The sequence below is a fragment of the Heterocephalus glaber genome, unplaced genomic scaffold (genome assembly GCF_053883595.1).
Source record: "Heterocephalus glaber isolate CG9 unplaced genomic scaffold, H.glaber_assembly_v1.0 deba00001452, whole genome shotgun sequence".
Taxonomy (NCBI): Eukaryota; Metazoa; Chordata; class Mammalia; order Rodentia; family Bathyergidae; genus Heterocephalus; species Heterocephalus glaber.
The window spans coordinates 4,238,795-4,254,902 of NW_028258302.1; the positions used below are offsets into that span (position 1 = coordinate 4,238,795).

Consider the following 16,108-nt stretch of genomic DNA (forward strand, 5'->3'; position numbering starts at 1 on the left):
AGAGTGTTGGTATTACAGGGATGCACCACCACACCTTGCTTGCCCCCTTTTACTACAGTGATTTGCATCTGTGCCTCTTGCTAGCTTGGACTCCTTGAGGACAGTGACTCTTTCTTAATCCTCTTTGCATCCTAACCTCGGGCAGAATGCCTGGCACATAGTAGGCTCTTAGTAAATGTTTGCTAAAATAAGGCAGTTATGATAGATACTTGCCTGAGTGAATGAAATTCTGAGTTTTCAGAACATTCCAGTCTTCAGGCCTGGCACAGAAGTCAGAGTTTCTTAGTATTGTCAATATATGATCTGTGCAGAACGAAGCATTTTATTCACAGTCATTTCCATACACACAAATCACAAGTGTCCCTGAGAGTGGGAGAAATGGAGTGGAGTGATGCCCTGCCTTCGGAAGGTGACGCAGGTCCTTTTGCTCATCCCAGCACAGAGGTTTCTATAGATAGAGCCCACCAAAACTATAATGGAAGCTGTGTAGTAGGGGCATGGAAGGCTACAAACCCAACATGACCTGATGGAACAGTGTTTCAGGCAGGTAATAAAATTGTAAGCGTTGAGTGTTCCGAATGTCACCTAAGCCTGTTCCAGATGTGATGTTTACAAACTTAACTGGCTTCTCAGTTGGTTTAGATGTTTATCTTTGATCCAAATGCATAAAATGTTGTATTTTTGCTTTTAAATGTGGTATGATTTTAATTGATAATGTATACCCATATAAATGCATAATTCATAACTGTACAGTTCAAAATATCAAAAAGTGAAAATGCCCATGTAACCACATTCAGTTCAAGAAATAGAATATTACCAGCACTCAATAATTTTGAAAATTTCATTTTACTGTGAATATTCGCTTTTGGAGGGAGAGTACCAAGGATCCTATTCAGGACCTTGTGCTTGCGAGGCTGGAGGCGGAACCACTGAGCTAAATCCCCATCCCTGGCCCTTGTCTGGTTTTACATTATGCTTAAAAGCTACCATCCAAGTCTTTTTTTTGTTATGCTAGAATATACATAGGGTCAAGGGGATAGTGCAGTAGTGGAATGCATGCTTAGCAGTGTGTGAGGCCCTAAATTTAATCCCTACCTTCCCCATTGTTAAAATGCATACATAAACTAAAATTTACCATTTTAACCATTGTAGTGGCAATAGCCATGTAGGGGCAGTCTTTGTGTGACTATCATCGCCTTCCATGTCCTGTACTTTTTTATTTTTCCCCAACTGGAACTTTCCCTATTAAACAATTCTCTCCATTTTCCAGTCCCTATGGCCTCTGCAAACCAACATCCTATTCTCTCTAAGTACCTCACGTAAGTGACGTAAGTGGAATCATATTCTTGGTACCTCAAATGAGTGTGTATCCTTTTGTAACTGGTTTGTTTTATTTAGCAATAATGTCTTTAGGGTTTACTTGTATTGTAACATGTACCATAATTTCCTGCCTTTCAAAAGTTTGAATACTACTTCATTGTGTGGATATATACACTACATTTTGCTTATCCATTTATCTGTTGATGGACTCTTGGGCTTAATTCCACCTTTTGTTCTTATGAACATACTGTAGATAGATGTGTAAATATCCATTTAGTGCCCTGTTTTCAGTGTGTGTGTGTGTGTGTAATTGGGGAATTGAACACAGGGCCTCATATATGCTAAGCAGGTGTTCTACTGCAGAGCTATGTCCTAAGTCCGTTTTTCTGCAACAAGGTCATGCTAAGTTGCCCAGGCCTGGCTTGAACTTGTAATCTTCTTGCCTCCGCCTCCTGAGCAAACTAGGTTTACAGGCATTGCCATTGCACCCAGCTCTGCTTTTCAGTTCTTTTCTCTTTTCTTTTTCCCCCTGGTACCTGGGATTGAACTCAGGACCTTGCACTTGCCTGGCAGGTGTGGCATGAGCTACATCCCTGGCCCTACTTTCAGTTCTTTTGGGTATATCTCCAAAGTGGATTTGCTATGCCATATGGTAATTCTATTTTTTATTTTTTGAGGAATTGCTCTGTTTTCCATAGCAGCTGCACCATTTTAATTTGTTTTGTTTTATGTTTCATAGTCTGCCAGGTTTTATTTGTAGAGTTTGGTGAACTTGAACCAGAGAGAGCTGCAAAAACAGTGGGTTTTGTTTTGTATTGTTTTGCATTTTTGAGATGAGGGGTCTTGCTATGTGACCCAGGCTCATCTAGAACTTGCTTCGTAGTTTAGGGTGGCCTCAAACTCACAATCCTCATGACTCAGCTTCCTAAGTGCTGGGATTACAGATGTATGTCATTGTGCTTGGCCAAAACATGTTTTAGGGGGAATGGCAGGACAAGGAGGAAGTGCTGATGGCAGCAGATCCCTTTGCCAGTCCCTGAGGTAATCCCTAGGTGGCAGATGGGATGCTGGAGGTAGAAGGTGGCTGAGGTAAGTCCGGGTAGGCAGCAGCAGGCTCCAGCTGGGAGAGCTGAGGCCCACGCGTAGGACTTGCCTTCATTTAGCCCCCCACAGATGTCTGGCCCTGGTGTCAGGCTGATCTCCAGAGTAGATGGAAGAAGGGCTGCTGCACTGCCAAGATCAGCCAGCTATGGGCCACAGGGATGGCTGAGAAAGTGACTCCCTGCACCCTTTGTCCATCAGCTACAGCATGGTCTGATGTCACATCCCTGACAGTTGTAGATCCAAGTTCTCTCTCAGTCTGTATAGTTTCAGATCATAAATGCAGTCAAGGAAATGTCCTGGCTGCTCTTGGCATTGACACAAGGCTTCATCAGGAAAGTGGGCTGAAACTTATACAGTTCAAACTCTCTCATCATGGCACGAAGACAGTGGTGCTGCGAACCTGCTTCATGGCTCTGAGGTGGTGTTTCAGCTCTTGGGGTACCAGGGTCACAGAGCTCAGCTGAAGCTGTCCAACCTTAGTCTTCAAAGTTGGGTCAGTGAGTTGCTACTCATTATGGGCACTTTAAACAGAGAGGTGTTTTTGTTTCTGTTTTTTGGTGGTGCTGGAGATTGAACACAGGGGCACTGTACCACTGAGCTACATCCACTAGCCCTTCTTTGCTTTTATTTTGTGGCACCGGAGATGGAACCCAGAGCTACTTCACATTGAGCTACATCCCTAGCTTAGTTCTGGAGTAGCTTGCATGTGTATGTTTTGTTTTGTTTTGTTTTGTTTTAAACTATCTATCATCTATATATTTGCTGTAGAGTGCAGGCTGACCTTGAACCCACTATGTAGCCTAGGCTGGCCTTGAACTTGCAGTAATCTTCCTGCCTCAGCCTCCCAAGTGCTGGGATTACACCTGTGGGACCGCATGCCCAGCCTAAATTTTATTTTTATTTTTATAGTATATGTTTGCAGTAAATGATTACATTTATTGTGGGGAGTTGTTACATGTCTGTAACACTTCTGAATTCATTTTACTGCCCCTTCTCCTCCTCTCCCTTCCTTCTTCCTCCATCTCTTAGTCCCCTGCCCATTTACAAAACATCTGTCTCTCTGTTTCCTATTATCTGTCTTTTATTTTGCTCTTTATTTTATTTATACTTTGGGTTTCTCATATAAGAGAAACCATGCAATATTTAAGCTTATGTGTCTAATTTCTTTCACTTAACATTATAGTCTTAAGGTGCATCCCATTTCCTACATCAGATTTATCCTTCTTTATAGTAGAGTAGTACTCCACTCTGTATAAATACATTTTCTTTATCCATTTATTTATTTATTTATTTACTTACTTACTTATTTATTTTTTGGTACCGGGGATCGAACGCAGGTCCTTGCGCTTGTGCAGCAGGCAGCAAAGCCACTGAGCTAATTCCCTGGCCCTATCCATTTATTTATTTATTTATTTATTTATTTATTTATTTATTTATATTTATTTATTTATTTTTTGGTACCGGGGATCGAACTCGGGTTCTTCTGCTTGTGAGGCAGGCGGTGGAACCACTGAGCTAAATCCCTGGCCCTATGTATTTATTTTTTAATATTTATTTATTTATTTATTTATTTTGATATCAGGGATCGAACTCGGGTCCTTGCGCTTGCCCAGCAGGCGGCGAAACCACTGAGCTAAATCCCCGGCCCTATCCATTTATTTTTTGATGGACACATAGGTCAGTTCTAAGATTTAGCTATTATAGCAGTATAGCAGGGACTGGTGACTTAGGCCTAATCCCAGTCCTCAGGAGGCTAAGGAGTATGATCGTAAATTTGAGACTTGTTTCATAAAATATTAGCTATTATGAGTTGTGCTGCTATAAATACGGGTATGCATGTATCAGTGTAATATGTCTTTAACTCTTTGGAGACGATTCCTAGAAGGGAAATAGCTGGGTCAAGTGGAATTTCTAGTTTTAGTTTTTTAAGGAATCTCCATACTGATTTCCATAGTGGTTGTACTAGTTTACATTCCCACCGACAGTGTAGAAGTGTTCCTTTTTCCCTGAAGCCTCATGAGCATTTGTTGTTTGATTTCTTGATGATGGCCATTCTTTCTGGGTAGATGTGAGAAAGAAAGCTTCCGTCTGTTTTTTCCTTTTTTGATGCCGGGGATTGAACTCAGGTCCTTGCGCTTGTGTAGCAGGCGACGAAACCACTGAGCTAAATCCCTGGCCCTCTTTCTGGGTAGATGGAATCAGTGTTGTTTTAATTTGAATTTCTCTAATGGCCAGTGATGTTGAACATTCTTTCATGTGTTTACTGGCCATTTGCACTTCTGAGAAGTGTCTTTTTCAGTTGCCTATTTTTGATTGAGTCTTTAATTTTTTGGGGGGAGTCTAATTTTTTTGAGTTCCTTAATTATTCTAGATGTTAGTCCTCTGTCTTAGGAGAAGCAAAAATTTTTTCACTTCGTGTAGGTTGCCTCTTCCCCCTGTTGGTTGTTTACTTTGCTGTGGAGAAGCTTTTTATTTTGATATAATCCCACTTACTGCCGGGGATTTAGCTCAGTGGTTCCAGCGCCTGCCTCGCAAGCGCAAGGTCCCGAGTTCGATCCCCGGTACAAAAAAACACACAAACCACACCCACTTACTGATTGTTTTCTTTTTCTTTTGATACTGGGGATCAAACTTGGAACCTTGCAGGTGCCAGAACCACTGAGCTAAATCCCCAGCCCTCACTTACTGATTCTTGATGTTATTTCTCGTGTAATGGGATCCTGTTCAGGAAGTCCTTGCCTATGCCTATGTCTTCAAGAGTTTTACCTATTTTATCTTACAATGGATTAAGTGTTTCTGTTTTAGTATTTTGATCTTTGGTCCATTTTCATTTTAGTTTAGTATGTAGTGAGAGTTAGGGGTCTAGATTCAATCTTCTGCCTACGTATAGCCAGTTTCTCCAACACCATTTGTTGAAGAGGCTCTCTTTCCTCCAGAATGTTTTTGGCCCCTTTGTCAAAGATCAGATGGCTGATGGGTTTGTTTTTGCATCCTCTGTTCTGTTTTTTGTTTTGTTTTGTTTTATTTTTTTGGTACTGGGGATCGAACTCGGGACCTTGCACCTGCGAGGCAGGCGCTGGAACCACTGAGCTAAATCCCCGGCCCCAAAATCTGTTCTGTTCCATTGATCCGTGTGTCTGTTTTTGTACAGGTAGCATGTATTGGTTTAATGGCCTCTAGGCACCTAAAGGCAGCACAGGGTGAAAATTGACTAGCCTTCTTGGTCTCTGATGATAGAATGCTAGTAAAGATGTTTACAGCTTGGTTATATTTTGGAAGGGTGAGTAACTGAACATTTGCAGCTATGCATTTTCTTAACATTAATCTCAGTGTAAAAAATGAGGAATTTTTCTTTTTTTTTTGGTACTGGTGATCGAACTTGGGTCCTTGCACCTGCGAGGCAGGCGGCGGAACCACTGAGCTAAATCCCCGGCGAGGAGGGTTTTTTTTTACTGTAACATACTTAGCATTCAGAAATCCTCTACTGGCAAAGTCGAGTTGTTGCTGTGTAAGCTGTTTAACGTTAGGTCATTTGGAATTCTGAGCTACAGCAGAGTCAACTAAGGACTGTGGGAAAAAAGAGAGGGAGAGCGGACTACACAATTTTTTTTTTTTGTACCGGGGATCAAACTCAGGACCTTGCATTTGCCAGGCAGGCACAGCGCCACTGAGCTACATCCCTGGCCCAAGACTACACAATTATTAACTCCACTCTCGCTTTAATTTGCACAGTGAAGGACACGTGTATAATGTACCTTACAACATTTTATAATGGCAGAAGAAAGTCTTGTTTAAAATAGCCAGAGGAGGCTCCTGTGGTTTAAGGGGCTGTCAATATTCAGGTGTAAGAATGCAGATTAAATAAGATAAAAAGACAGACCTGGTACTTATCCTAAGTCTCTATTTATATTACTTTTTTTCTGTGTGCCATTTTGCTCTTTAACAATTTTATTTACTTAAAGATGGCTTATGTTCTTACTGGTAAATAATCTCAGTAGCTAAGAGTATAAAGAGGCTTAAGTATTAAACAGTGTCACTAAAGTTATTTCCCTTTCTCCTGGTTGTGCTGTGATAGTAATAGTGGTAGTGAGTTATAATACAGGTAGTAAGTAATCTAGTGCTCCTCTATTGCACTTACAGTGTGCCAGACAAAGTGCATTTTACATGTATCAACTTATTTAATCCTCACAACACCCCTGTGAGATAGCTCTTACTATCTCCATTTTACTGATGAGGGATTGAAGTGCAGAGAGGTTGGTAACTGATTATGAACAAGTAACTAGTCAGTGGCAGAGCTAGGAATTGATCTGAGGCAGCCTGGCGCCTACTAATCATAACACTGTGCTGTACTTACTTGACACCCATATAAGTAAAGGGAAACATGAGATAAAAATGCTTTTAACATCGTTGTGGGCTCTATGGAACTTATTATTTGTTCATTCAATGCTCTATGTAGAATCAGTGATTACAGAGAGAACATTTAATCCCAAAGCATTCATTCCTGTTTCCAAACTAGTATTTTCAGATCTGTTCTCCATCTGAGGCCTTGCATTTAGACAAAGTACACTTGAACTTTTTAGTTGAATTGTCAGATCTAGAGCTTACAGACAGGATGTTGCCATTGAATATTTAGACTGTATGTGCCGACCCCTTGAAGCAGTAATTTGGATAGATCATAATGTTTCCACCAGTGTACAGCAGTATTAGGGCTTCTGACTTGAAAGTGTATGTGTGTTTTATGTGTATCTTTGTAGATAGGCCATTTCTCCACAAAATAGAGCCAATCTTACATGAATTCTAAAAAGCTTTTAAGAGTCCTCTAAGAAATGTCTAAGCATTTTGAAGTAGAATTATGAGCAATGCAAAATGTTACCTTTCTGAAGACTTGTGATAAGTGAAATAAATAAAACAACCTGCTCACTTTTAAATGCTTAAAGTTCAGGCCGAGAAAACCTCCTTTTAATCTTGCAGAATTAGTTCTCACTTGGGCACAGATTTATATACTTTAAGTCTGGCTTATAAGTAATAGGTACTATTTAGTTTTTTAAAAGCCAGTGCTCTATTTCCTTCTTTCTGTGACTTAGGTTTTGTGAGCTGGCTGTGCTCACAGACCACATGGTAGACCTGGTGCTTTGGGTCAGACAAGTGTTTGGTTGGAGAGAGTCATGGAGGGAGGAATAGATCACATCATTTCTTACCTTTCAAGTATGCATTTTATGGAAGCAGATGACTTTCTCACATTACTTTTCTTTCCCCTAGGTCTACAAAGGACTAGACATTATTACCAACAAGGTTTCTGCCCAAGAGCAGAGAATCTGCCAGCACCACATGATGAGCTTTGTGGATCCTCTTGTGACCAATTACACGGTGGTGGACTTCAGGGACAAGGCAACTGCTCTGATATCCTTAAGGAAAGTCAGCAACTAGGCTTAGTAAGTGGCCTAACCTAAGAAAGAAGTTTTCTTTCTAGCAGCACTTTCTTTTAAACAGGGGCACCAATGACCTGTCTACCACTAGGTAGACACCGTGAGATCTATGTGGATTGCACGAGAGGGCTACTCCAGCCCTCAGCACCCCCTCAGACCTGTGGGTCCCACTCCAGACCTACTGACTTGGAATCTACAGTGTAACAAGAAGCCCAGGTGATTCTTGGGCACATTACAATTTGGGAAAAACTGTTTTAGTGATAAGCCCTAAAGCTACCTATTTTGACCCAGTGAATTTTGCTGGTTAAAAATTTACTTAGCCCCAATGAGCTTGTTTCTGGACCTTTCAATGAGTATATAAAATTAAGTTATAAATATAATGGAGTTACAGTTAAAATTTCAAAGGGATTGTTGGGTAGGAGAGGACTAGAAAAATAGCTTTGAATAAGACTAAGAAGATTTTGAAAAAAGAATAATACACAGAGGACTAGCTTTTTATATTTTAAAATCTAGCTTTCCTTTAACATCTAAACTGCCAGGGCCGGGGATTTAGCTCAGTGATTCTGCTGCCTGCCTTGCAAGCACAAGTTCCCAAGTTTGATCCCTGGTACCAAAAAAACCGAAACAAAACATCTAAACTGCCAGATAGTAAAACATTGGAAAGTTGTAGTGATTATAAATAGCATAGAATTTATACAAGAAGATATGGTCAAAAAAAAGACAGTGAATATTTAAAAAATGATTATAGTAAAAGACACGTTTGTTTCAAACCCATCATTCTTGCCATTTTCTGAAAGTCTGTTTTTGCGAGTGTTTTTGGTTGCTAGGTTGTGGCTGCCTCAATGTCCTGAATTGTTTCAAAACATTTGCCTTTCATGGTCATTTTTACTTTAGGAAAGAGCCGGAAATTGCACTGTGCCAGATCCAGTGGATAAGGAAGATGAGGATGCACCATAATGTTTTTATTTTTTGTTTTGTTTTTGAGATAAGGTCTTGCTATGTAGTTCAAGCTGACCTTGAACTCACTGTGTAGCCCAGGCTGGCCTGGAACTTGAAGCAATCTTCCTGCCTCAGACTCCTGTGTACTAGGATCACAGGTGTGTGCCACTACATCTGGCTTCATGATTTATATATATATGTGATATATTGATGATTTATATGTGTGTGTGTGTGTGTGTGTGTGTGTGTGTGTGTATTTACTTATTATTTTTTAGAGTAAACAGACTTTTTTTTTTTTTTTGGTACCGGGGATCAAACTTGGGACCTTGCGCTTGCAAGGCGGGCGCCGGAACCACTGAGCTAAATCCCCAGCCCAACAGACTTTTGTTTTATTTTTTGGTTCTGAGGATTGAACATAGGAAGCACTGTGCTAAATCCCTAGCCCTTTTTATTTTATTTTTGAGACAGGATCTCATTAAGTTGCCCAAGTTGGTATCCTCCTGCCTCAGCCTCCCTAGCAACTGGGATTGCAGGTGTGTGCCACAGCACCAGCACCTGGCTTTTTTTTTTTTTTTAAGGATGGGTTTTGTATAAATTGGGAACTTATCTTTGCTTCTAGTAACAAAGGCTCAACTATAGCACCTTAAAGCCGTAAGGGTTGGTTCTCCTATGAAAGCCTAGGTGTGGGCTGTCCAGAACAGGTATATGGGTTCCATGGAGTCAGCAGGGGTCCAGCTCCTCTCTCTCTTTGGTTCCAGCCTCTCAGCAAGTGATTTTCATCCTCAAGGTCACAGGAGAGCTGACAAAACCTTCACATTGCAAGGCAGCACTGAATTCACATGAGTGGGACACTCCAGATGGGAGCTAGTTACCAGAAAGACCAATCACTGATCATGTGACCGAAGTGCCAGAGCTTAGAGCCACCCGACCTCATTTGTTTTATGGTTTTTCCATGATGTTTTTATGAGCCTGCCTTTCTGTTGGGTGACACTCAGCAGAAGTATTCAACATATTTTTGATCACGCCTCATAAAAGACATGAAAGAGAATCTCAGAACTGCTTTAGAAAGTGGCAAGAATGCTAAGGGTATTTATCTATCTATCCATCCATCCATCCATCCATCCAGTACTGGGGATCAAACTCAGGACCTTGCACTTTCGAGGCAGGCAAGGTGCCACTGAGCTAAATCCCTGGCCCTGCTAAGGATATTTAAAGTGAAGAGGGGTTAATACAGTGTATCCTTTACTGTAATATATTTTTAAACATTCATCATATATGTTGCTCACTCCTTGTATAATGCTAGATGACCTGGTGTGGTGGTGCACACCTGTAATCCCAGCACTTGGGAGGCTGAGGCAGGAGGATTGCCAAGAGTTTAAGGCCAGCCTTGAATATGTAGCAAGTCCCTGTTTCCAAAAACACACACACAAAAAAGAATCCTAGTAAATTTATGGCATAGAATAAAAAATTACAGATTCAAATATATATATCATATATAGGTATATAGTATATATATTGTATTTATCTTAAAATCAGGATGACAATTTCAAAACAGTTAGAGAAGTAGTAAAGTAGTTAATAATTGTTCCCCGGACAGTTTTTTTGGGGAAAAAAAGGTCAGATCCTCATTATATGTAAATTACATATGACATTATAAATTCCAGATAAATTTTGGAGTTAAATATATGTTTATAGTGAGACTCTGAATGTTTAATTTTTTTTTTTGTACTGGGGATTGAACTTGGGACCTTTCGCTTGCAAGGCAGGTGCTGGAACCACTGAGCTTTAAATCCCTGGCCCAATAGTGAAACTTTGAAACAAATGGAAGAATATGCAGTTGAGTAGTTATGTGATTTTAGAGTAGGGAGGGACTTCTGCTTGTTTTGAGACAGGGTCTCACTGTGTAGTTCAGGCTGGTCTTGAACTCACTATGTAGCCCAGGCTGGCCTCAAACTGACAGCAGTCTTCCTGTCCCTCAGCCTTCTGAGTGCTGGATTATAGGCGTGTGCCACCATGCCTGGCTAGGGAGGTACTTCTTTGATACTTTTTTTTTTTAAGAGGAAAATAGCTAGATTTGAATGTGTAAACTAAGAGTTTGTATTGTTTGTTCTGTGTATCAATCAGAACACCTATGTATGTACCCTCTGGAAATTCTTGCTACAGGTACATCAGGAGGTTTATGGTAGATCTTATCATTAACAGAGGCAACAACATGTAAGGCCCGGTGTGGTGGCACACACCTGTAATCCCAGAACTTGGGAGAGTGAGGCATTCGAGGCCAGCCTGGCATACTAGTGAATTCAAGGCCAGCCTGAACTTCATAGGAAGACCCTGGCTCAAACAAACAAAAACAAAAAGCATATAAGCACCCAAATTCCTATTTACAGAATAATTACTCATAGGTGTATTCTTATATAAATTAAGTACTTTTCAGCAGTGAAAATGAATGAATTGCAGCTACATACATCAGTCAAGGTGGAAGAATCTTAGAAACAATATAAGCCAGTTGCAGTGGTGCATGCCTATAACCCCAACACTCTGGGAGGCTGGGACAGGAGGATGCAAGTTTGAGTTCAGCCCAGGCAACTGACCAACTTAGTGAAAGCCTGCCTCAAAATAGAAAGGGCCTGGAAACATAGCTCAGTGTGACATCCTGGGGCTCAATTTCAAGTATTGCCAAGAAAATAAAAAGAAACTATAAATGTATGATATTACAGAAGAATATATATCGATGCCATTGTATGCTACAAAAAGGTTAAAAAAGCAAACAAAACTAACCACACATACCTATCATTTACACCAGTAATAATGTAAAAAAATGAGGGAATGATGCAAAAGATGCAAAAAAAAAACCCCAAAACAGTTCAAAGTGGAGATTCCCTTTGAGGGGGGAAGTAGGGGTGGAGATGAGGGTGGACCCACAGGAGGCATCTTCATGAGAGGGTTCATGAGTGTTTATTAGGCTTCATAATTTACATATGTTCTTTTCTGTGTATGGAATATTTTATGATAAAAAAGCAAGAGAAGGAAAGTAGCTCACTATAAACACAGTTTAAGAACAGACTCCAAACCTAAGGGGAAATATTTGTAACATAGGAAATACAAATGTTTAATATTCTGAGTACGTGAAGAAGTCTTGTGAATCAATACAAAAAATAGTTGAAGGTCATGAGCAGTATTTTACAAAGGAAGAAATACAGCCAGGGATTTATAGCTCAGTGGTTCTGTCGCCTGCCTGGCAAATGCAAGGTCCTGAGTTCAATCCCCAGTACCAAAAAAAAGGGAAGAAATACAAATGGTGATGTACATGAGAAAGGTTTATTAACCTTGCTGTTAATCAAGGGTACGCGAATGAAAATAATGAGGTAAAATTTTTTTACCTGTTGAATGGGTAGATTAAAATGCAGATAATCATTTCTGCTCCACCTACTTTACAAGGCTGTTATAGCAGATGAGATAATATATATGAAAGCCCTTTGCAAATTAATACACATTACCAAATATAAGTTGTAGCTATGAGACAGTTCATTGTTCAGAAAGAACTGAGACAAAATGGAGAACTAATGAAGATTTTCAAAGGACAAAAACAATGGGAATATATCCTTAGATCACTTACAGATTTAAGAGATTTGTGAGTTTTAGTAAGAGCCTCGAATCAAAGTGTCAGACTAAAATACCTTAGGTATGTATTCAGCCTTTCTGTTTTGTTTTGTTTGCTGCATAGTCTCATTATGTTGGCTAGGCTGTCCTCAACTGCTGGCTCAATTGTCCACCTGCCTCAGCCTCCTGAGGAGCTGGGAGCTATCCCTGGTGCAGTCAGCCTCCTGACGCTACTCCCTCCCTCCTTCCTCCCTTCCTTCCTTTTTTGGTGTGGTTCTAGGGATCCAACCAGGGCCTCCTGCATGCTAAACAGCCACTCTACCACTGAGCTATACCCCAGGTCATCTTTAGTCTTGATTTGACAGGTGCACATAAAAGATATTGAGGCCCAGAGAGGAGTTTTGTCCAGAATCTCAGTAGTTTCATAGCTGGGGAAAACACTTAACCTTTTCCATCATATTTTAGTCACTATTTTGTCACAGGGACAAAATACCCAACACCTGGTTCACAGTTTTAGTGGGTTCAGTCCATGGTGGAATATTGGAAGGGCATGACCGAGGAAAGCTACTCAGATCATGGCAGCCAGGAAGCAGAGAGATAAGGGAAGAGCTAGAAACAAACACAACACCCATCCAGGTCACTCCTACAATGACCCACCTATTCTGACCAGCTGCCTCCTAACAGCACATTCAGCTGTGAACTCATCCAAGGTTAATCGACTGATGAGTACAGCACCCCTGTGATCCAGTCACCCTCTGAAAGCTCCACCTCTGACTACATGAGACTTTGAGGGAACCCTCTAGATCTAAAGCATAACATAACCTAATACTATGTATTACATTCTCTTCCCTCATTTTCACTTGTCCCTCTGGTATTGCGTCATTTTTTCCTTTTTTCCTTGCTCTCCTTTCCTTTGTTAATTATATAATTGAAGTTTTATTTTACTCTGTAATTATATGTTCCCTACACTTACAGGGAGAATAGAGAATTTCTCTTTTTAAAACAAATAGACAATGCTTTTTCTTTATGATCCTTGATTGGTAACATATTTCTTTCTATCCATCCTAACCTTTTAAGGGTTAGTAGGCTTCTGTTGAGGTCATCTCTTTCTGTGCCCACAGATAATGGCTGGTAAGGGAAAGGAGTGCTGTATATAAATTTCTCTGTCTCTTTCTCTTTCTCTGTGTCTCTCTCTGACTCTCTGCTTTCTGCTTCTCTCTCTCTCTCTCTCTCTCTCTCTCTCTCTCTCTCTCTCTCTCTCTCTCTCTCTCTCTGATCTAGCTACATAGTCCAGGCTTCTCCTGAATTTGCTGTCTGTCTCGCCTCAGTCTCCCAAGTGATGGGATTACTGGCATGTACCACCCTTCCTGCTTATGTAAATGATTCTTTATCTGGATGTTGGAAGTCTTTTTTTTAAAATCAGTTATTCTTAGAAACAAAGCCCTTGTTAAAACTAATAATTATCTATCTGTTCAACAGAGATTCTGAAGACAAAAATTCAAGTTGGGCATCGTAGTGCATGCCTCTAATTTCAGCACTCTGGGAGTTTGAGGCAGGAGGATCACAAGTTTTTTTTTCTTTGAGACAGTGTCTGACTAAGTAGTTCAGTCTGGCCTAGTACTCACTATAAAGCCCAGGCTGGCCTCAAATTTGCAGTGATCCTCCTGCCTCAACCTCCCAAATGCTGGGATTATAGGCATGTACCACTACGCCTGGTTAAGGAGGATCACAGATGTTGCTCAGTATGAATGGCCTGTATTCAATCCTCAGCACCATAAAAAGAAAAAAAAAAGAATTCAAAGACTCAAAGTAGCAGGGATTTAAAAACTATAGTGGCTAAAGTACAAATACATCGAGTACTTGATATTTTTAGGCATTGTAGTAGAGGCTTTGTGTGTATTGTTACATTTAATGCTTTTTACAGGCAATTTTACAGGAGAGAAAAGTTCAGCTCAGATAGGTTGAGTAACTTGCCCAAGAGTTAAACTCTGGTAGTTGAACTCTATTTGTCTCAGGACTTGTGCTTCTCAGTGTATCTAGTGAATTTTCAAGTGGCTAAGATATGTACTGCTACCACATGATGATGGATATGTACTGAGACTAAGGAATATGGGTTGTTTTTTTTTTAATGGGGGGGTTGTTTTGTTTTTTGTTTTTGAGACAGGGTCTCTCTGTGTAGCACAGGCTGGCCTTGAACTCACTATGGACCCCAGGCTGGCCTCAAACTCATGGTGATCCTCCTGCCTCAGCCTCCTGAGTGCTGGGATTAAGCCATCACGCTCGGCCTGAGACTAAGGAATATGACTTAGAGAAATCAGCTTGTGTTTTATCTTAGAAGACATAGTCAACACTGGGTGTCACCTGGATGGCTTCCAGAGGAGCTGATATTGTACTTGGTTATACGAGAGTCCTTGTGCTTGTTAAACTAATTTGAAATACCAATGAAACTAAATTTTAGCAGCATGACCTAGAAAGTTCTAGAACTGGAAGCAATTACTATCATACATTTGTCTCTGCTTTATATAAATTCCCCCAGAACTAATTAGAACTGATTCTGTGAACTTTTGGGAAACATTCAAGGCTGGTATCCCTTTGTTTTGGTTTCTCCTTTCTCCTGTGCTCTGCAGACATATGGATGTGGTTTCTTGCCAAAGCTCACCTTCTCAAGTGAGTCAGGTTTCTCCTTTTGCTATTAAATATCATGATGTCTTTCTTAATGTTCACATTGAAGATATATTTGCTCGAGACAAAATTCCTATTGTCGTGGGAGGAACCAATTATTACATTGAGTCTTTGCTCTGGAAAGTTCTTGTCAATACCAAGGTATGTTTAGTTCACTTTCTTTCTTTTTTTTTGTACCAGGGATTGAACTTCGGACCTTGTGCTTGCGAGGCAGCGCAGAACCACAGAGCTAAATCCCCAGCCCCTTTTGTTCACTTTGTAACCCACCAAAGAAATGGGTTCCTCTTTCATGCCAGCTAATTTTAGTGGGAGGAAGGTTGATTCTTGCCTATTGCTTAGACGCTACAACTATAATTTTCTTTTGGGGGGGGGGCTACTGGGGATCGAACTCAGGACCTTGTGCTTGTGAGGAAGGCGCAGTGCCACTGAGCTAAATCCCTGGCCCAGCAACTATAATTTTCCTGCTTAATATTCTGAAGCAAATGTGAAGTGTACTCCTCTAGGCTGGCGTATGAGCAGGGGCCGTGTGGGGGGAAAATGCTCCTGTGTAGATTAATTAGCATCTCCCTGTAAGCTAACAGTATATTAGTCTGATTCAGCATTTCCTGGCTGGCAGCACTGTGTATAAATCAGAGAGATGTCCACCACTGACCTTTGTTATGGAGATGCTACCTTGTAGGGCCGGACTTTGCAAATGGTGATGTGGTGGGAGTTCTGGTTCCCTCTTTGATCACCGTTGCTAAAAGACTAGATTCCTGCATATGTTAAAATAGATATCATACCGTACTCCTACCTTACCAATTTGTACTTAGGACAGAGAAGCAGGGTAGCAGAGTACTTTCCTATGCAGTAAGCCCTCCTTCCTCTTTGCTATGGGCTCATAGCACTTACCACAGCACATTGGAATTTTTTGGTTTGTGGTCTGTCTGTCACTGTATGGCAAGATCTGATTCATCTCTGTATTCCTAAAGCTCTGTAAAGTGTCTGGCACATAGGCTGTCCCAATACATATTGAATTATTGAATTCAGTGTACTCT

At 40.7% G+C, this 16,108-nt stretch overlaps 1 protein-coding gene across 2 annotated transcripts in view; it reads left to right on the forward strand.

Moving 5' to 3' along the window:
- Positions 1–16,108, forward strand: part of Trit1 (tRNA isopentenyltransferase 1) — a 46,609-nt gene that overhangs the window by 17,868 nt on the left and 12,633 nt on the right. For both annotated transcript variants that reach the window (XM_087215232.1, XM_087215231.1), the window contains exons 2-3: positions 7,684–7,824; positions 15,114–15,212. In XM_087215232.1, coding sequence (XP_087071358.1) covers positions 7,684–7,824; positions 15,114–15,212 — 240 coding nt within the window. The remainder of the gene's footprint in view (positions 1–7,683; positions 7,825–15,113; positions 15,213–16,108) is intronic.